Source organism: Danaus plexippus, chromosome Z (genome assembly GCF_018135715.1).
Source record: "Danaus plexippus chromosome Z, MEX_DaPlex, whole genome shotgun sequence".
NCBI classification, from domain to species: Eukaryota; Metazoa; Arthropoda; class Insecta; order Lepidoptera; family Nymphalidae; genus Danaus; species Danaus plexippus.
Window position 1 is genome coordinate 14607803 of NC_083559.1, and position 22107 is coordinate 14629909.

At 30.3% G+C, this 22107-nt stretch overlaps 1 protein-coding gene and 1 long non-coding RNA gene across 2 annotated transcripts; one reads left to right on the top strand and one right to left on the bottom strand.

Annotated features, from left to right (window-relative positions):
* Nucleotides 1-196: 196 nt before the first annotated feature.
* Nucleotides 197-21539, bottom strand: LOC116777421 (protein spinster homolog 1). The gene is made up of 11 exons (XM_032670955.2): nucleotides 21334-21539; nucleotides 10635-10751; nucleotides 8913-9036; nucleotides 4525-4668; nucleotides 3989-4271; nucleotides 3521-3626; nucleotides 2760-2891; nucleotides 2315-2453; nucleotides 1681-1820; nucleotides 1276-1473; nucleotides 197-1040 (listed from the first exon to the last, which is right to left on the bottom strand). Exons 2-11 carry the CDS (start codon nucleotides 10741-10743, stop codon nucleotides 895-897), a joined length of 1521 nt encoding a protein of 506 aa, XP_032526846.2. The 5' UTR covers nucleotides 10744-10751; nucleotides 21334-21539; the 3' UTR covers nucleotides 197-894.
* Nucleotides 1819-2967, top strand: LOC133319904 (uncharacterized). The gene is made up of 3 exons (XR_009753364.1): nucleotides 1819-2087; nucleotides 2232-2494; nucleotides 2696-2967. It is a non-coding gene; the product is annotated as an uncharacterized LOC133319904 (long non-coding RNA).
* Nucleotides 21540-22107: the final 568 nt, after the last annotated feature.

The following is a 22107-nucleotide window of genomic DNA, read 5'->3' on the forward strand; positions in this document are numbered from 1 at the left end:
ACCATGTGGGTGCCGAGTCCTTTGTTGCAGGGAGAGGAGCTTCAACAGTGCCTGGGACTTGCTGGGACCCACATGTAGGGTTAAACGGCCCTATCTAACGCTCGTTAAAGGCTCACCTCTAACGGCTAAGCTTATCTCTCTATCTCACCAAATTACTTCTTGTTTCAAATATAAGGAACATTTAGAAAAACACACATTGAATATATAATGAAAATTTTATTATTTACAATATTTTTATCACAAATCACTGCTTTAGTACTATGTACTTAATGTTTTTTTTTTGTATTTTTGTTCGTTTATAAACAACATAAGGTTTACACTTACATTAATAACTTAAATAAATACAAAACAACTAAGATTGTAGTGTTTCATTAACAACAATTTAACTACGTGGCTGGCGAATATTGATGTGGACCCTATACTGATTTTTCATACCGATTGTTATCTTTTTCACTCGTACGTATTTCGAGTGAGACCGAAAATCTTTTTATTACATATGGCCTATATTGATTTTCTAGGAGAAGAAAAAAAATGAATCAAATGTCATCTGGAAGGGTTGCCACATAAAAAATTTGTACATTTAATTACGTATGAAAATACAAAGGAATTGTATAAAACAGCAGCTTTACGTCGCGGCAAGAGTGATATAGCAGAATTGTTCCAAATACAAATTAAAGGTAAATAACTATTAATGTTAGGAACTTCTATAACATTAAATGTGACAAATGCTTTTCGTCGGGTAAATACATAGAGATTTTATGAATTGATTGAAATATGAATGTCTTCTAGAAAATTATCACACTTGTCAAAGAGCTCTTCATTTTCTTGATCTAAAATGATTACAATTCCGTTAAAAATCTGATCGAAAAAGTTTTAATAATTCCGAATATTTTATTACAGTCCGGTATTTTCTTGTAAATTCCTATTGCTTCGAAGCTCGTCGTGGCTGTATGCTTTATTGTCGAGGCCCGTGGGGTTATTCTCGTTACTCTCCACCGGACCGTCCATGAGGAACATTGTAAGGAAGAATAGTATACTACCTGTTGATGATTACATAAAAGTTAGAATAACTAGCTAGTAACCTACTTCAAATTCTTTTAATTTAAAATATAATAGTAATAATATGTTATTTTAACAGTCATCATTCGTTTCTACAATACTAGATGTATCCGAAGAAAATACTTTCAGGCGTTTATTGGTAAAAAAAAGTAAATAGTTTAAGAATGACAATACTTAATATATATAAAACTAATGTCATCCAAAAAATTCACTTACTTATGCCATAAAATCCAGCGTAAAAGATCATAATGGCCCCCCTATAACCGATAGCTTTGGATACGGGGTCTACCAATATGGGCAGATTACCCCCAACATTATTCATCACGAAGAGGAACACGCCCACGGTGGTGGAGCGCACTGATAGAGGAACTATCTCCACCAAGATAGCGAAAACTATGCCAAACCACATCTCAGCTGTAAAAAGATATTAATAATTATTTTGGCACAATAGAAAAGACATTTGCTTGATCATCTTGGGACATTTATAGTTAGTTGTTAAAAATATATATATATAACTGAAGTTATGTAAGTTTTCCAAACAGATGAGGAAATATCGCAATGACGTTAAGTAAATTTAAATCAAAAACGTTTAAGACTACGAATAACTGTATTGAACGTTACCAAAGAAGTAGGATATGGCGAGGGTGATCATGGCCCATAGAGGTCCGAATGCTACGGAGCCAAAGGCAGGCAGCGTGGCCACCAATTGGGACAGAGCCAACACCAGCACGCGAGATCGAACTCCCATACGAGAGACAAACCTTAGAACGATCACAGTTCATAATTGAATGAAATATTTACAGTACGTTATGTGGAGTAAACTTTTGTACATACGGATATATCAAAAAAATATGTACAATTAATGATAGCATCATAATAAAGGATTAAAAAATTAAATTGAGCATTACAAGAAAGAAGTATAAGTGAAATCTTAAATCAATTCAATACTACCAAAATATTGCACTACTTTCTAAACATGGGAACTATTTGAAGCTTTGAGTGCTATGTCCTGTTATGGATGTTACTATGTTAGTAAAAAAATATAACCCTATAATCATATCAGATAACACTAAATTGTAGTTTTGAATGTGTTTATTGAATATATTATATTAATTAATTTAAATTTACAGAACTATAAGCAACAATAACGTGTAAAATTGTTCCTATTTCAGAACAACTAACTGTTTAGACTAATGAGAGATGTATGTTGATGTTGTTGGGATATAAAAATAGTAAATAGTTTCTATGAACTCACTTATCAGACACAACGCCCCCCACAACCACTCCCACAGAGCCGATGACGACTGTGACGGCGAAGAGCCACCAGCCTAGGTCCACGTCCGGGAAATAGTCGCGATAGTACAGGTCGGAGTTGTAAGCGAAGGTCATACCACCTGGTGGAAAATTCGGTATTTAATAGCTACACTAAGGTCAGGTAAGTAATGCCTTCAATATCGCAAAAGACAAGGCAACACAACCTTTTGTCACGATCTTGCATAGTCTAAGGATATACATAGTTCTATTTTTATTAATAAAAGTTAGCAGATTACAGTATGAATTCAGGGTTGTCAATGAAAATTGGAAACGCTGAGTGTGTAGTGACTTTAAATTAAATGAAATCAAATGATATTTGTAGGTTGTTACAACACTATGTCCACTTAACATGGGTCCTCGAACTGTGATTAAGTGGTCCAACTTACCGCAGTGTCTGATAGAGGCTGCAAGGCATAACAGCAATATCCTCGGTTGGCAAATCACGTGCCAGATGGTGACTTGAGGCATTTTCTTGCCAGCTTCCAATGTTGCGTCACCACCTTTGTTGGTCCCCGTACCTGTTGTAAAATTTACCATTGTGACACCAGTTTAGGGCAACTTTCACGTGTGCTAAGAAGTCTCTTTTATAGAGAACAGTGCAACTTGTCCTGTTTAGATATGTATTAGTATTAGCGATTTTAACTAGTCCTTTAGTGAAATCTGATACAACATTATTGTTTGTTACGTTGGCAATTATTTTAAATTGCACTTCGATAGTGAGATAGACTTCTTTTGTTGTTATTCTCCCTATAAAATAGAAGCTGTTCTTTGTTTTTAGTAAATTTTTTGTAGCAATCTTAATAAAAATGTATACCTATATACAGTTATTTTATACAGACTATAAACTTACGTAAAAACGACGACAAACAACAAAACTCAACGGACATTAAATCTTTTCAGTATTTACTGAATAATATAAAAAAATAACCCTCTAAATAAAGGTCAAAGAAAAGGAAGCGTAATCGCTCTTATGTTGGAATCGTCCAAGGATCAATGAGGCTCTCCTCAATCGATCAAAAATATAAGTAGGTATTGTGGGTAGCAAAGTTTAAACGAGGTTTCATAATAGGCAGGTCAGAGATCTTAACTATATATATAAACATACATATACATGGAATTATATATATATATATATATATATTAGTACCTTCTTCACCGATCGTAGTTCTTGCAGGCTCGCGGAGTGTCAGGAATGTGAGAATTGAAATAACAATGCCAACCACACCCACTCCATAATAGCAGACACGCCAACTCTAATTATATAAATAAATAAATATAAATCTATTAAATTGAAATCAATTAATAATATGTAACGACAGTTTTTAATATAAAATGTATAGAGGAAAAAACATCAACGTTTTTGGCTATCCATGTGTCACTTATTACACGAACGTATTTTGATTTAGATAGTTAGTTGGCTGATATTGAGAATATTGTAAAAATTTTCCCTCTTCACATAGTTCAGACTGATATCGACGCGTGACATTGGCGAAGTCTGTAAGGAAACGCCACTAACTAAAAGACAGAGAGAGAGAGAGAGAGAGAGAGAGAGAGTAAAACTCGAACAGAATGACCGACAATAAGTAGTATATAATAAAAGACTTATACAACTCACAAGTCCCCAAGCGTCAACCAGTGGGACGTAGCGTCCGACGGGGAACGCAATACCATAGCCTCCGTAAATTCCCCAATTGAAAATCGACAGCACCAACGCCCTTTGGTGTTCTGGGAACAGGTCTGTAAGGATCCCTGTAGCTAGAGGATTGCATCCAGATTCCCCCGCGGCCATAATCATTCGCAGCAGCACCAGATGCCAGTACTCCTTCACCCCGCCCATAACGAGGATCGCCAACACGTATATTATGGTACAAACGCTGAGTATACGAGCTCGGTTAAATCTGAAACATTATATACATTTTCATATTAAAGTTTCCCTTTTTTTTTTGCCATATCTTGATTATCCCATAATACAGTGAGATGAGTATCGTTTTTGTTTAGATGAATGTTAAATGAAGAAAATCGGTTGATTGAAATTATTTAAATCGGTTGTGTGTAAATTTTTAGTTATAACACGCGGTCTTAAGTTCTTCAGCCTCTCCCTGAAGATCTGTGAATTGAGGTTATAGTCAATGTTTAAAAATGTTTTCTGACCTATCAGCTGCGACGCCAAGAATGACTCCTACAACTGTGAAGACAGCCATGTAAGCTGGTCCAGCGAGGATCTGATAGTCGAGCCCCAGCCCATTGTAGCCCCATTCGCAATACTTCGTGCCGTTCAGGGTCAGAGATTCGCATCTGGAAGAATATTATCAGATTAAAATTGCTCCTTACAAAAGAATTTTAAGATGAAATTAAAAGTGGAATGTGCTGCAGAGAATCAATCTAGATTTAATTCTTTATGTAGTTTATTTTGTAGATATTATTAGAGATATTTCCAGCGCTATATGTTAGAAGTCTTAGATATTTTGTTATAGTGATCTTTGCTTGTTATTTTCTATGATATTGCAATTATTATTTGTACAAATTCCACTCGTACAAAATAATGTTACTTTCACGTACACTAACATATATAAAATGGTACACTTTTATTCAGTCTTTTTTATCTTCTACTGGATAGTTAGTGACTGACTTTCCACCCTTTGGAAGGTGGAAATTAAGCCGTAGGCAGTGAACGCACGATATCAGTCTCAGCCTATTCAACCTTTTCTTGAAGACGCCCAAGTTATAATAGAAAAAAATATATGCTTTCGATTATTTGGGTTATTTTATGTTTTTTTTTTAAATAATAAACCAGTGTCAACATTTTATGAACGGATATGTAATGAGTGTTTTATTAAGTCTATGTCTTGCAAGACAAGGTCGTACGTTCACGAACCAAACTATGAATAATGGCTACGTGTTGCTATCAAGACATTGACAACTTGACGATGTGGTTTTCATTGTCATGATATATTTTTTTTTAGTTCAGCTTTCATACAGACACTCCTTCGACTGCGACTTCGTCCGCGTCAACTTCAGACTTAGCAATGTATGGTTGTCCGGACGAACTCTTTTCTATTTTGGAGTCAGTAAATAACCAGATTTTGGATTTTATTGACTTATATCTTTTCTTCTTTATCGATCCCACGGTATGAAAATGTATATTAGGTCCGTCTGTTTGTTCCAAGCTACCTCCCGACCAACTTTCAGTTAAATTTAAACATCTGTTCTTGAGTCATAAATGGTGTAACTGACACGACTTTTCTTTAAGTATATAGATATAGGTGTGTTGTAATTTTCGTCTTATTAAGCTAATGTTGTAATTGAAGCTTATTTTTTTATTGTTACTGCAACGAAGTCTATAAAACAAAGTAGAGATATGTATTAGTGTAATACGTAGCCTTTTCAATTATGATTTTCTGACAGAATCACTTTCGTCATTTTGAGAGAATATCTATACATATAAATAGAATTCGAGTGTCCGTTTGTAAAATTGAAATTACCGCATATACATATATATGGTACATACACCAAAATATTTTTTATTTAATTTTTTCGTCTGTCTGGCCGTCTATTTTTTCCGACTTAACTATACAATAAGGAGTAACATAGACTACTTTTTATCCTGATCTCGAATCCCGTTCCCGAAATTAAAGATTATCACTCGCGAATGGGAGGTATATCATACAGCGCTTGAAAATTTTTTCATTGTAATTTTTTTACGCAGGTAATAGCTAATTCTGTAGTAATATCAATGACGTACTCAAAAATTTAATAATTTGTCATATTTTGTTTTTAACAATATTTATTGTAAAGAGATCATAATTTTCAATAGAAATCCGTTTTAAAAGTTCGCTCAGTCGCTAATAAATACCAACGGACGGTCAAAAATCGATCAACATGCTTACACCGAGTTTTGATCACACTACACACGGAGCGTTGACTGTTTTATATGTATACATATTCACACATAGTATTATTTTAGATTATTGTTTGAGAAAACAAATTTATGATAAATATAGAGATAAAAATTAGTATCTCATTAACACTATAAAAACTACGTGTGTAATTATAAATTAAGTAATGAGTAGATAATTGATTTCTTTATGTTCTTGTTTTGTATAAACTTTAAACTCTGGGCTGTGTTTAATTGAAATGACAATCAACGTGATCAAGGTCGCTCTGCTGGCCGTAAAATGAGTTCTGTAGAGAGCTTAGTCATCGATATATTGAACTTGACGTTTTACAAGGCCGAGCTTAATGTTGTCTCTGATAAATTGCAATATTTTTTTTTTATTGTTTATTTATTGTTTTTTTTTTTTTAATTTTCTAATCAGATAAGTTGCTGGCCGGTTATAAGCACGCTGCATATGACTAGAGAGATTATAGAAAATTAAAAATATTTATTTTAGAGCACAGAGCTATTTTATCGTATTCTAAAATTTATTTAATTTCTATACTGATAGTCTTTATTATATGGAAACTGAGTCGTGTTTTTGCGATTTTATTGATCTATGGATGCTGGTAAGTTACGCAAAAACATATAATTGCTTTTACTAGCAAGAGGGGAAAATAATTCACTGAACAGGATGTAATATTGCTACATCCGGCTGTACAGACTAAGTCACACGAGACAACCACTTACTTGTAATATTATGCATAAAGCATTTGTAATTCATTAAGTTGCATAGTGACATGATCACTTAAAAATGCAATTTTCCAATAGCCTTATCTATATAAGTAATAACGTATTAAAATCCAGGATATAAATAAAGGATTTTTTTTAAACTAAATACAACATGTCAAAAATAATTTAACTTTTAAATCATTATGGTTGCCATTAATTTAAATATTTTTTATCGATCATGTGTTTTGCTTGTAGCAACGTCTGATTCGTGGTAAAGATTACTGGACGAAAAAAAAAATTCATAAAATCAAAGGGTAAGAAAAAAAAGCATTCAATTTGAAAATGGAATTATTTTTTTAAATATTAAATTGTCTACATTTTAGGTGCTACCGGTTTCTGGGTCTGGAAATTGGAACAAGAACAAAGTTCATGAGGTGGCAATGCTCTCCTTAGGAAGTATATTTGGGATGCCATTACTGTTTGGAAATACGTTTTATTATGAGAGAGTTGGCATTTTTTCATGATGCAAAAGGAAGCTGCAATTTATAGTGTTTATATAGTTCTTTGGGATAACGAGATTTTATATAGACATAAATTTATTAAAAATTTTTTGCGAACAATAACTATATCAGAGCAAATTCTCCCAAGATGACATTAAATAAAGACATCTAAATGACTGCTTTTAATTGTCGCATGGCATCATTCTGTCATCTTTAATATTTCATTATTTATCGTCGGCTTAATAAAGATGGATGTTGTTATTAATTAATACGAGAAATTTATTTGATGAAATCGTCATATTTAGTGGAACAGCCGTATTTAATTTGAGTCGTTTTTATTAAATTTTCTAGCTTCTATATACAATGCGTGTGACATTTCAGGGACAAATTAATTAATAATTTCTACCCGGTTTAAGTGTTGTATTACCTCTCTTCATTATAAATGTAGCAATCTGTTTTCGTTCGTCGTTTTACGAATATAATGGGTTACTTAATAATTGCTTGTTTGATATTGCAACCATTTAAATAACTAATATCTGAATATGGGCTGCGGGACATTTTTTTTTATTTCGACGAAATTAATATATGTATGTTCTTAGTATGGTATTATAAACGTATTTAATAATTGTTTTTATTGAAACTGAAATATGAAACTGTTTTTGCTTAAATTCGCTTAAATTTTTTCGAAGTATTACGCCATTATATTATTTTTCTTGCAATAATATGTAAGTATGTTTTAAATAATAAACATTTTAAGGCTGGATATGGTATGAATTAAATCGTTGACTTTCTGTCTAAAAGTCAGTCAGTCACGAAATGTTTTTATTTGTTAAATAAGTTCATATACCTGATTTAACTACATAAGTTTTGATTTGTCTATAATATATTTTTGGTACATTACATACGACTGGCCAGTTTGAAGGAATTACCAAGATTATGAATCATATTTGAATGAAAAACTTTATACTTACAGTGTTTAGGTATAGGTACTTAATATAAAGTCGTATTAAACTAGAAGGATTCTTAAATTATTTTTTTATATCATGTAACATAGTGTGTCGAGGAATGAGAAGTTTCAATTTTTTACTCATTCTCTGTTTAAGGTGCAAAAGCATGAAAAAAAGATTCGTTAAACATAATTAAAATAAAAAAAGGTTTTATATGTTAATTCCGATTCAAGATGTGCTATTATAGAACCTTTTTTTATGGTAACCATCAGATTGATGGCGATAAATATAAATACGAAACAAATAAAACATTGAAGAGAACGGAAAACGAAGAATAGGACAGAGAAAGAACGAAAGAAATTATCAGGAATTCGAATAAACCTCAAGCTAAGTCATAATTGCAATCATAGCAGCCACAATGCAATTCAGTTTTATAGTGCAATTCTACTAACGATGTTTTACAGTAAATTGTATTATTGTACTAACATTTCGCTCGAGTTGACTTTCTCACATATGACAGGGAGTTGACTTAGTGATAAATGTGTCGCGTTCAGCATACACGACTTGTCACCATAATGCAAGTCATCCGCTGTCACCTTCGACGTGGTACCTGGATAAAAATGTGAAAGTTAGATTAGATTGAATGATAAATTAAAAAGAAGTTATCACATTGGCAGAATATTCAACGATACTAGTGCGAATGAAGCCGTAGCATAAAAAAAAGTAATTGACATTATTTGAGGAGTCATTTCATATTTTTTGTTGTGGCTACACTTAACTTTAAAAATTTAAAAATATAATCTAGCTGTCAATGTCTAATTTTCGATAGTGTTAAAATCTCATAAATGATTAATATCAATAAGATGGAATCGAAGTCACCAATGAATAATCAAAACAAATTTATTACGGAAAGGCCAATTTAGGTTAAAATGGGGCCACGATAGGGCTTTAATATTTTAATTGGCCGAAATAATTAATAATAATATTTATTATCCTAATAAAAACCGAAGGTCAAAGTCTCGTCTCTAGATTATAACATAAAAATATTATTTAAAAAAACTATTATCATCTGTCATTAATTAGTTGGAACAATTATTTCTGTGGAACAAAATAATAAAGTTGATGTAATAGGTTTTAATTATTTAAGATACTTTCGTAACAGAATCTTTGAGTACAATTTATATAATGACAAGTTTATAGTGCAGTCGCAATTGTTGGTAAATAAACTATTAAAAACAAAATACAATTCCACTCTTCTTTTATGGCAACCCATAGTTATCACGCTTGCAAAGTGAGTTTTCATCGTCAAACTCTTCGTTGCTTCGATAGCAATATGGACGTGTATCCGTTGTATAGAGTTAAGTTTTAATAACCACAATGACTGTTTGAATATCATTTACAATGACTATATAGAATAAAAATATATTATTATTAATGGCAATGAAAAAGGTTACACCGGATCGAATTAAACTATAGTTTCAACTTATAATGTACCTATACTTGGAAGTTATAAATGAGATACATATAACGAGTTTCTTTAAACATACTCTGATAGTTAAGTAATTATTATTTATGTTTATTTGTATTCAAGTAAAGTTATTCACAAAGGTAACTTTAAACGCGGACGTGTTTGGTTTATCACGCAAACTTGAAACTTGTGTTAAGTCCACACTAAGTACATGAGAGACCATGAGATTCAGAGCAAGACATGTCGAGGTCACGTAACACGTCTGGTTATTTTTTTTTTTTTAACTTTTTTAACTTATCTCCTTTAATCCTAACGTGGTAAAAAAATACTTGATAACATTATATAATAAACAAAAAGCGTTTGTACGTATTTATATCAATTAAATAATTATATGTATATATAATTTATTCATAATTAAATAGAGCTACAAATGTACATGAACATAAACTACAGAAGTAATGTAACTGTTAATTAGTTTTAAATTTTTAATTAAGGTGATATCGAATATACTGCGATGCAAAGATGAGTTGGTCGTCTATTTGTATGGTGATATTTTTTAAATCTTAAGATTAGCGTACAAAAAAAAAATTAATATATTTCAAGGATGGCAGGATATAACTAGTACATTTTATACACCGATGAATGCCGTCAATGGAAACAAACAATACGAAAATGTATACGTTTCTAGTATCTAAATAATATATATTTGTTTGGAAGGTGTAGTGCATGAATTGTCTTACCAATGAGATAGTGTCCCAGTTCTCCAAGAATGTAGCCAACCGACACCAGTCCTAGCACGTACCACTTGTAAAAGCTCTTCAGTTTGGTCAATATGCCTCCGTGGAACATTGTTTATCCTGGAATTATTCAAAGGATATATTTATCCATTAATTTATATAATCACCTCACCATTTATGATTAATTTTTTTTTAACCTCGATGGTTTTTTCCTTGCTTTTCCTTTTTTTTCTTTAAATTTTTCATATTTGTAATAAAATCATTGGTCTGAACAATTAGATAAACATGGTAATGTTTAATTTTATTTCCATTATATTAACGAAAATAAATCTTGACGTTCAACGGTTTAGGAAAAGTATAATCGATATTTAATTTAAATTGGGAAACGATTTGACAGCCGATTCTAATAGATTGAACGGATGTAATTTAATAAAACGAATAATTTTTCGGATTTACTACGCGAATTTTTACTATTTTAAACTACATAATCCGTCGACTACATAACACATCTCGTCTGCCCGTGATCACGGTTGCTGAAAAGTAACCGAAACGTCGGGATTATGTAGTTTAAAGCAATAAAAATTAATTTAGCCAAAAACCGAAAATATATTAGTTTTATTTAAATGACTCGCGAAAGTCTTAGATCTCAGGATATGATTATAATTTATTTTTGATATAATACTCATGGCAACATTTACAAAAAAAAATAATATGCAGCGTCAAGTTTGACAGTGAATGACTTTGAAAAGACACGAAAATGCGGAAAACTATTTGACGTTAATAGTTAATACCGTAATTATTGCCGCCCACGGCAGCTTCATGGACATGAGAGTTGAAAATGTTTGTAGCAAGTCATAACAAATTACGCTTTTTGGGATTCCTCATCGTCTATGTCATAGGATGTAAAAAAAAATAGGTGTCTGGAATTCACACAGCGAAAAAAAAATCCATTCAAAATACTGCACGTTCACAAGAAATTTCGTTCAAGTAATAAATAATGAATATAAGATTTCGTTTCAGTTCACTTTAATCAGTTTGGAAGAACTCGGGTTCTTGACATATTTTTAGACGTCCAGAATCTTTAAAGTGTTCATTATCATAAAAATAACGCTGTATATTAATAATGATTATCTTGATATTATTAATAAATGCAAGCTTCGTGCTGCTAGCCATTTGCGCTGTATCATAAATTTTGCAAGATAGAATCTCGTATTACGTAATATCAGTTAAACTAAGAACTACTCACTCAGTATTAATTATAGGGACCTCTGTTGTATACATCGAGATTTTTCTAAACTCTACGCTTTCCGATTTAAATATAGAATAGACCAGACATTTTCTATACTTATAATAAATATGTTATCTGTTTCACCAGCACTTAACCTTTTTCTAACAATTTTTTTGCTGTTATTGTGTATTTCCACACACATAAATTAATATGTCTTTCATTATGATGTAAATCACATTTTTATAAAGATAATCAATTACTTATAAAATTATATGCCTGTTTAAATTTATTAGAATAAATAAAATACAACAAGCCCTTGAACTTGGCTTTTAAATGTTGGATCATCGCAAGGCGTAATTATGTTCAGATTAATTACACTTCCTTATTCGATACACAACTGTTTGACTAATGAGAATTTTTAAATAAACGGAACTGATTGCGAGTTATAAATCAATTAAATCGGTATAATTAACTCTGTATTGAAATAAAGACACTACATAGGTAAGGTTTATTTATATCATGAATAACTAACTACACTATTAGCGTTAAGAGTCATTCTTATTTCTTTAGAAGCCGGGTATTCCAAAATTAAACCGATCAATAAGTGTATGTATATTCGAAATAGTTTCTATATGTTTGACCTCTTTGGTGGTTGTAAACGGCTTTTTATTATAAATTGAATTAGTAACGGGCGTTCCGTCGATGTTGCGTTTATGCGAATTAAGGAATAACTAAATATTTGTCTCTGAAATAAACAAGTCACGAAAAACACTTTAAAAACACGCCAGGGACGGAAAGAAACAATTTAACGCCGGATCCGTAGACAGATAACATTATTTTTAACTTGGTTATTTCTAAAAATATATTTTTAAGGGCTTAAAGCCTTGACTATACACACGATTATCTATGTGATTTTGGCATGCGTTTTTTTAAAGCGGCTAAAGCCGCTGAAAGATGTGCTTACTTCTAATAATATGCTATAAATTTAATCAACATTATTTATTCGACCGTCTCCAAAATCAAAATACGAAGGACAATATTTTGCATCTGTTTAAGGTCATGTTTTGAAATCAAATATAATTGGGTAATAAAATTACCATTTTATTTTTAATATATACTTTTGAATGATATAAATACAAGGATTTTTCAAAGTATCAATTAATAAAAACACCGTGAGTGGTTGTTAAGCTATGATATAAAATAAGTTTGCACTTGACAATATCCTGCTAAAGGTCTAGGTTCGAGTCCGCGTACGTAAATTATATACATATGTATATAGTTAGGTACTAAAGGAAGTAGGTGATTAATAATAAAACAAAAATATTTTCGGTAGTTGCAGCAGAAAATATACTATTAAGTAATATAGGTCATATTCACCAATGTCCCCAAAACCATGAAGAATATTGTCGCCCATATTTTTTTATGATAATCTATTTTTTTTTTTTTTAATATCCAACCAATTATTAAGTACGTACATTGGACATGCGTGTGTTTTTATGAAATCGATTCTGTACGCGGAAATGTATTGTAACCTTGAATGTTACTATTAAAGTTATTTGTGAACTATTAACATATACGCTTGAACATTTCTGACACAATAACATATAGGTGTATATGGCTGTCGAGAACGGCTCACGTCTAGTAATGAGTGCGCATGTTTTATGGATATTGTGTGCTTACACTAAGTTTGTATAACAACACTACACACGCTGCGTCAGTAGTTTCTCATTCATGATACTACACACATTATATTATCATAGGCTGTAGAATGAGTTATGGGAAACGTGTTTCGCGTTTCAATTAACTACAGTCAGAATATAAACCTCTTTGGTAGATGTAAATGAAAAAAAAAAATCTACAAAATCTTCGACAACAACAATTCATTTGTTGTAAATTGCGTAACAATATGAAATTGTTTTCGTATTTATTTATTTTTTTAAGTTTTATTACAACAAGATTTACGTCCAAGCTGACCGTCGTTCTTGTATTGATTTATATGGTTTTTATTTTAAATATAGGTCAATTCATTGTTTGCATAACCTTGTGAAATAATGTTTTCCGCCAGTATCTCTATGTTAGTTGCAATATTAGCATATACCTGTCATTATATATGCGTATTTATTGATAGATCTCTTGTTCCGTACATAATACTACCTTTGATTGATTTATATTAAAAAAAAATCACTTCGTTCTAAGAAAGCTTTCTTATCATAATGTTTTTCCTTAGTCATATTTTACTTACAATATATTGTGTCAACTGTCTAGTCATACAAAGGTCGTCTAAAACTATTTAAAATTCCGTTCAGTAATTCAAGCAACATTAAATACGTTGTAGTATACAAATCGACATTTATATGTACTTATGTATACTTAATTTTCTGAAGGTCATCACAAATGTTAAAACCAAGCGGAATTAAAATTTTGGACAGTGCGTAATTACGAAACCCACATTCTAACATTGGTACAGATTAGGTCGAATGAAATAAGGAACATTTAATATTCTAACAACATAATAAAATATTTGAGTTAGATAAAAACAAGAAGTGTCGTATTCTAAAAGCGTATGTTATTCTAACAAAGACATAAGTAAGGGGAATTGAATAAGTACATTCTTTGCGATACAAATTTCACAATCCAAGCGAACAAAAGACAATTTACAGTCTATAAAATAAAATAACCGCAATAAAATCAACTCTACTTTTATTGGATTTATGTAATAAATAATAGTAATTATTAAGTTGTAAAACAAATTGTAACATCATGTTATTTAAGAACACTACACACGTCACTTAATATCATAGACAACGAACAATGCCCGTGGGTCACCACTACTGAGCTGAATAACTCGGTCAGGGTTGCCACTGTTCACCTTATGATAGACTCGGTGCACGCGGGAAAATGTGCATTAATCTACATATGATTTTCACTATGAATATATTATTATAAATTAATTTTAATACATAAATCATTAAAGTGTATAATCAAATAGTTTGCGAGTGTTCATTGTTATGGTTATTTTATTTTTATTTTATTACGTATGATCAAAGTGAAAACGAATCCATACAAATATTGAATGTTTTTATTATCCAGAACAATGAATCAATTTCTATGAAACGAATTGTAGGTATTGTTGCCAGTATTTTTTAGTTATTTGTAAAAGGAATACATAGTGATTCTCAATAACTTTTGTTTGATTATTTTTCAAGAAATTTTATTATAAGTCTCTGCGTAATAAGAATGGCGTAGCATTTTTATTAACAGTTCATATACTACTTAAACACGGACGGTGTAACGTTCTGAACCCATAAAACAACCAGTTCTAACGTGATGAAAAATTTTCAGTAATAAATCTGTAGGTAATCTTGAACACTTTTCATTAATACTGCGTCATCGTTTGTATCCTGAACACGAGTTTCCAACATACTACATACGTAGCGTTCTCAGTCTTTCATTCATAAATATTCACTCTTGTTAGTATAGACAAGGTAACTTCGTGTTGTGATTAGTGACGATATACTTGTGGCGGATTGTAGTAAGACTGGGTTTCGTCACAAATTCGAGAGGTCAAGACTCAATGAAACTCTTAGTTATATATCGACCATAAATTGTTTTACCGTTACTATGGTTACCGTTTATTAAATATCTGAATATTCTCAGCTAGAAAAACATCTTTTATCGTGACGCACGAACGGGTACATTAAGACGTATTACGTGAAGATAATCGACATGTTTATATCCTAATTGTTTCGATTACTTGCAAAGTATTGGTATTTTAATTAAATACAAATAGTATCGGTATGTATCAAGGATATTTTATAATAATTATAATAACACAACGCGTTTTATTTATAGGAAATAAATCGATTTATTTGTATCTCATATTCCGATTCTGTATTGCAATTGATAAACGAACTTTTGCATAATATTTATATGAATTTTATATTAAAATAGCTGTTATCGTTTCCGTATTCTGTTTACTGAGAGAATCGTTAAGCTATCCTCGCGGTAAACAAAGTTATGCTTATCCACCGTGTAGTAAAATCAACACGATTACTGCTTGTTGGATTAAATTGTTTTGCTTCATCAGAACGCTTGATTACCTTGCTGTGTATATTACCCAGAGGCAAATGTAATATCAAAATATATTGTAAATAATCTGTAGCCGTTGGAACACAAGCTTTTTTTATATTATTTTCTCAATGTTTTAATATTGTATCTATAGTGTATAATTCGTTAGCTACAATTTAAATTGATGACTAGTTTCCAAGTTTTGACCGTTTTTCTGACGTTTCTCTTGATTCATTAAAAAAAATCTAAGCGTAATGAGATCTAAGATTTTCGCGAGTATTCATTTAAATGAAACTAGTATTATTCGGATTTACTACGCGGATTTTATTATTTAAAAACTACGTTTGTGTTACTTTTGCAGCAACCGTGATCACGGGCAGACACCTCGTCTGTAGTGATTATGTAGTTTTTAAATAATAAAATTCACGTAGTAAATCCGAATAATACTAGTTTCATTTCAAATCTAAGCGTATAATCATTTTAGTATTAATTATTAGATAAATTGATCAGTGCAATATAATTGAGATTGAAATTTCATAGAATAATTTTGTATAATTAACATCGTACTTACCTACAACATTTCAAAGCAACTGCGTATTAGTCAATCATTAGTTTATGAGACATTAGTCATCGCTGTAAACGCATTTTTTTATCTATCTTACGTAGAAAAAAGTATTTATTCTATAGTTTTTGTTTAAATACAGAGTATAAAATATCAATCGATATAAAAAGGAGGTTTTACTAGGGTTTTTTTATCAAACAGTAGCCGAGACCGCGAATTCGATGGATTTTTCGTTTTTATATTATAATAAAATGACATTCTTCAAGTCCTTATTACTAAGTTAGCTGAAAATTGAAAATCAAACAAAATCGATACAGACGTTTCAGAGATTAGTCGCAGCAAACGAACGGACAAAATTTGAAAAAAATTTCATTGAAAAATTTTTATCCACGCGTGTACAATAAGTGCGACTTCAAAAGCGGTTATTTTAATAATACAAACAGACAATAAAGAGCAGACAGAATAGAGTCTTAAGAGACCAGTAGGTACTTCCATTAAGGTTGTATCAGATACTATGACATATATATAAAATATTTCTTGGAGACTATTAATACGACACTATATAAAAAACAATACATATGTTACTGTCAAAGTTCGAACTACGGTGAACCCCAAGATTATCCAGTAAAGCCTAAGATTTACCAATTCTTATCAGCGAAAGTCCGAAAGATGTATCAGTTTAGGGTAGGTCAGGTTTATTGAAGTAAATCATTAAGAATTCTTTTTTGTTTTATTCCTAAAAACAACATCTACCAGCTGGCAGCAGTAAAATCTAGCATATACTGAATTCTAAAGGTCAAAAATTTAAAAAATCTTCCTATTTTCAGCATTTACCAACTCATATCGGTAAATCCTGAGCTTTACAGAAAAATCTTAATATTTCTGGTATTTCGAACTTTTACAGTAACATATATATGTATAATTAATATCATAATATATGTATAAAAAAAATCTTTATATATGACGTATACTGTCATTTAACCAGCGGAAAACCCGGACGGTTTTACTTATTTATTTCTAAACGTCTGATTGTATGATAAAATTATACTCTCATTTACCGCCATTGCTCCTTATTAGGCAAAGGTAAATAACATATTACGATATAAAATCAAAAAAGTTTTGTTATATAAATATTTTATTCTGAAATCAAAAATACGGCCACGGTTTACGATATTGTGAATCGATATTATACATTTAACGTATTTCACTAAAATAATGGTTTGAATATAATATTTTTATAGTTATATTAAAACGACTGCCGCAAACTAAGCATTACGAGTGATCCTGAACTTCAACGCTCCGAGTGAAAGGAATTGATGGCGTTATGCAACACGTCACTATTCTAACATAAACAAAAAATTTATCACAGTTTCAATTGAAGTGAATAATCTGAATAATTTTCTCATAAAATAATAAAAAAGTAAACTTTGTTTAAAATATTTTATTTGATTGAATTGAGATAAGACTTTAATTTTTTATTTGCTAAAAATATTACAAGTAATATTTTTATGTTTAGAAGATTCAATTAATTAATAATATAATTAACTTTTCTGCTACTGTTTTTTTTTTATGAATTATCTTTAAATAATTGTGGAATATGTTGTCAGATTTAAAGAAATTTTGATTGACATAGTGGCGAACTAATATGAATGACAATGTCTGTAAGGGATACTGTACTCCGTACTTCCATTCACCATAATTCATAACAATTACAATTAAATAGCAATAGTTATATTTAATTTCTCAAAGGAATATATTGCTTCATTTTTTTTTAAATTATTTTATATTACTGCATAACGTCGTCCAGATCTATATCTTTGTTACGGATATTGACCCGAGTGCTGGCGTTCCATTGCAAAACCTCTCACCTCCTCAATGCCAAAACTTCCAATAAAAACTATATTAAATACATTTAAGATCATTGATAAAGTTCTGATATTATATTATAAGTTTAACGTTATTTATGTTAATGAGAAAGTAAGTTACAAACTAACTTAACATAGGGATGTATAAGCCATCAGTTATTGGGATATAATTCTACCGTTTTATAACATGGCAAAGATTTTTACAATTCGGTTTTTGATGGCAACTTAGACGGAAGAGGTCTTACTGTATTTTATTAATCTTTATGAACTGTAGGTTTCTCTTTATTATCTTACTTACTAGTTGTCAATACTAGTTGAATATTAAAATATATTGAAAACTTTTGATATTATCAGTTCATAGTCCGAGTTTATATAGTGAAAAACTGTTAAAGCTCCGTGTGTAGCGTGAGGAGGAAACTTGGACTAAGCATACAATGGTGAAGTTTAAAAAGCAAACGAAATTAGAAAGAAATTACAATGTTGGCTTAAAATCGTATGCAATATTACATTTAATGGTAGATGCCATATGATTAAAATAGAAAATTGCAAGATCAATCAGTCCACTGTCGGACAAAGGCCTTCCGTAAAAAGCTACCTTACCCCAATGAGCTAACTCCTTGGCAAATCAATATTAAGAAAATATTACTAAAAAGAAATTCATTTAAATCAAAAATAATTTATATTTACAAATTACCATCATAGAAATATTTAATTAAATGCATTACCTATATATTATACTCGTTTAAATGCAAACTGTAAATCGGTTACTAGTTTTGAACTGAAAGTGTTATAGTTTTATTTAATTTTTAGCAACCATAGGATACGTTATAGAACAAGTTTAATTCGTTTTTTTTACGTCTCATTCAGGGTCACGCCAAGTCTAGATTCCAGGGACGACTGGCTCTTCGTTTCACTATACAGTATACACAACTCAAATGCTATTAAAACTGACATGGCCGACTGCGTCCTTTGGCGAGCGGAGAACATATTTTTGATGTTCTTCTTTTAATTCAAATAACATTCTAAATTAAAGTTACTTTTTCTTTTAAATTTAGGAGTAAAGTTCAAGTTCTCATTACGCTGACTTTTACGAGATATCTTTTGATGTATGTGATGCCTTATAATATGGGTCGCGGCGCTAATTTTTAAATAAAAAAAATAGTGTCAAATAGTGTCATTGACAATATTCAGATTAAAAAAATATATATCATAATTCACGCATAGGCGCTTCTTATTTTAAAAGCCGAAGGTCGTTTTGTCCACACGACTAAACCTTTTGTTTATTTGCCCTCCATTGGAGCAGAGGGTTTGCTCCGCTCAGCCAGAATTAATACAATAATACCCGGCAGTGATGTAAATAAATTTAAATAAAATTTAATCAATATTTATACTTAAAAATCAACCTTGAAAATTATTGAAAACATTCATTTTATTTTTCGATTTATTAAAGTCGTTCATGGTGACCTCATAGAAAATGAATGATTTTTAAAATGAATATTTCATCATTAATTTAATTCCAAAACAACGGGATTCCCATTTTTTTAAATTATAAATCAGTTAGTATAGAAATTATTATTTATTATTATTTTTAATATATTTAAAAATGATTTCTTCTTTCATGCGATGTCATATTTTCTGAGCAAACAGATCTAAACATTCGAAATTTAAATAATTTGTTTTTATACAACAATTAAATTCATATTTGACATATGATAGATAATTTTATCTATCTTATGTCAAATATGAATTTTATATTATTTTTTAATATCCTTTAATTATATTTATAAGGAAAATATAATATTATAGTAATCTGAAGTTATTTTAAGCGCATAAATTAATAGCGTAATGACTAGTTGTTGTAGGTATACCTGTAACCTGTACAGTGTGCTACATATCTAGAGACTACAACGTTGGCATTGTTTTAAAGAAACATTGAAACTAAGTGTTAGCGGAACATTAATATTTATAATCAGAAATTACTGTTTATTGTTAACAAATTATTAAAAAATGCTATCTCATGAAATATAAAAACATATAGGAATATACTCGTGTATATACAACAAAGGAATAAAGTATTTAAGAAATTTATCAATTAATTTTAATTCTGTGTCACTTAGGCTTACTGCGATCTTTGGTATTTGGATTTTCTTTGTAATATCTAAACAGTTTAGTAGTTTTTTGAGCAGTGGAGTATCAAACAAACATACATAACTTTCGCATATATGATTTGAATAGAACTAATATGTATATATATATATATATATAATATTTTTCAAGTAAGTCGCACAGCTCATTTTGTATAAAAAATAATTAGCTCGTAACACAAATAGTTCGCTACAAAGCATATATAATAAAAAAATATGTATTTTAAATCCATTCGACCGTTAGGGATTTTAAAAATATTGGATATCACAAATCGTACTGCGATTTAATTTTTTTTTTATGTAAAAAAATCGTCAACAGTATTAAGGTAAAAGGGATTGACAAGCGGAAAAATGATAACAAAAAAAAAAAATAGATTGATACGGTTTCGCATTAAATTTATTGAAATATAAGCTACCTAGTACTATATGTTTTTTAAGGTTATATTTTTTTTGTCGCCTCATGTAAAACGATCACATTGAATCTAGTTAACTTCAGATTTATTGATTGAATTATCTATATATTTCAATAGTTTAATCTATTTTTTTCTTTAACTTGCGTCTACTATATATACGAGTAAAAAAATGTTTGACAACTAGAAATGAAGGCGAGATATATAAGTTAGTTAGAATACGCTGTGTAAATTTAATAGTTTTATTATTTATATATAATATCAATATGGTATAATATTTTGATATATTTGTATGAAAATTAAAAACATTTGTATTTTGTTGTATTGTTATTTGTGAAACTAGGTCGAAAACTTTCATTTACGTCCATACAAGGTTTTATTATTGTGTTAAAATGTGTTTATAAATAAACATTAAAAAAACTCACCCTTAGATTGCGTATGTCAAAACACAAATATATTCTGTATGCAACACTTAAAAAAAACCCGCCAAAAAAAGCGCGCGGGATTTTAATGTTACAGATAAGAAAATAGATAACTTATTTGAAAAATTATCTCTTCAGCAACCTCTATATTTTTTTATACTAGGTCGCTGGCGCGTGCGCAGAGCTGGTTCGCACGGCGGCTACTAACTGGGATTCTGATCTTACGAACCTTGAAGCTTTAAGCCTTACATTCCTTATTTCAATTGGTATACAAAAAAAAAAATTCTGTCTCATTGGCTGCAAAAAGTATATAACCTATTTTCTGTCGGTGGCAGTAAAAAAAAAACATTACTTTTTTTTTGCTGTTTATTGAGTTTTACGTTACTGAAGGGGACATTTTTAAAATAATTAATGACGGAATGGTTATTCCATTATGTCATGTTAAAAAAATATAATTTTGATTATTTTTGATGAATAAACAAACAAAATTAACATTTTACACCGAAATTCGATATTTAATAGTAGTTTGGTTGATATATTTTTTTATTGTCTGCACAAATTAAACAGCATTTATATAAAATGTACAAAATCAAACGAATATGAATTCTTAGTCTGACATCAAAATAACTACCTCTCATTATTTTACGGTTGTTTACAAACATTTTGATACAAAAATGTAAACAACTTTCTTTTTTCTTTTATCAGTTACCATCGGCAAACTCTTTGTCCGATGTCATTTTTACAACTGCTGAAATTGTGAAACTAGTAGACTACGAC

Bases quoted from the DNA above. Each gene is read 5' to 3' on its own strand.
- LOC116777421 (XM_032670955.2), bottom strand. From the start codon at position 10,743: ATGTTCCACGGAGGCATATTGACCAAACTGAAGAGCTTTTACAAGTGG. The intron at 4,669-8,912 runs GTTAGTACAATA...ATATTCTTCCAG, and splicing joins AAAGTCAACTCGAGCGAAAT to ATGCGAATCTCTGACCCTGA. The intron at 2,454-2,759 runs GTAAGTTGGACC...ATTTTCCACCAG, and splicing joins AGCCTCTATCAGACACTGCG to GTGGTATGACCTTCGCTTAC.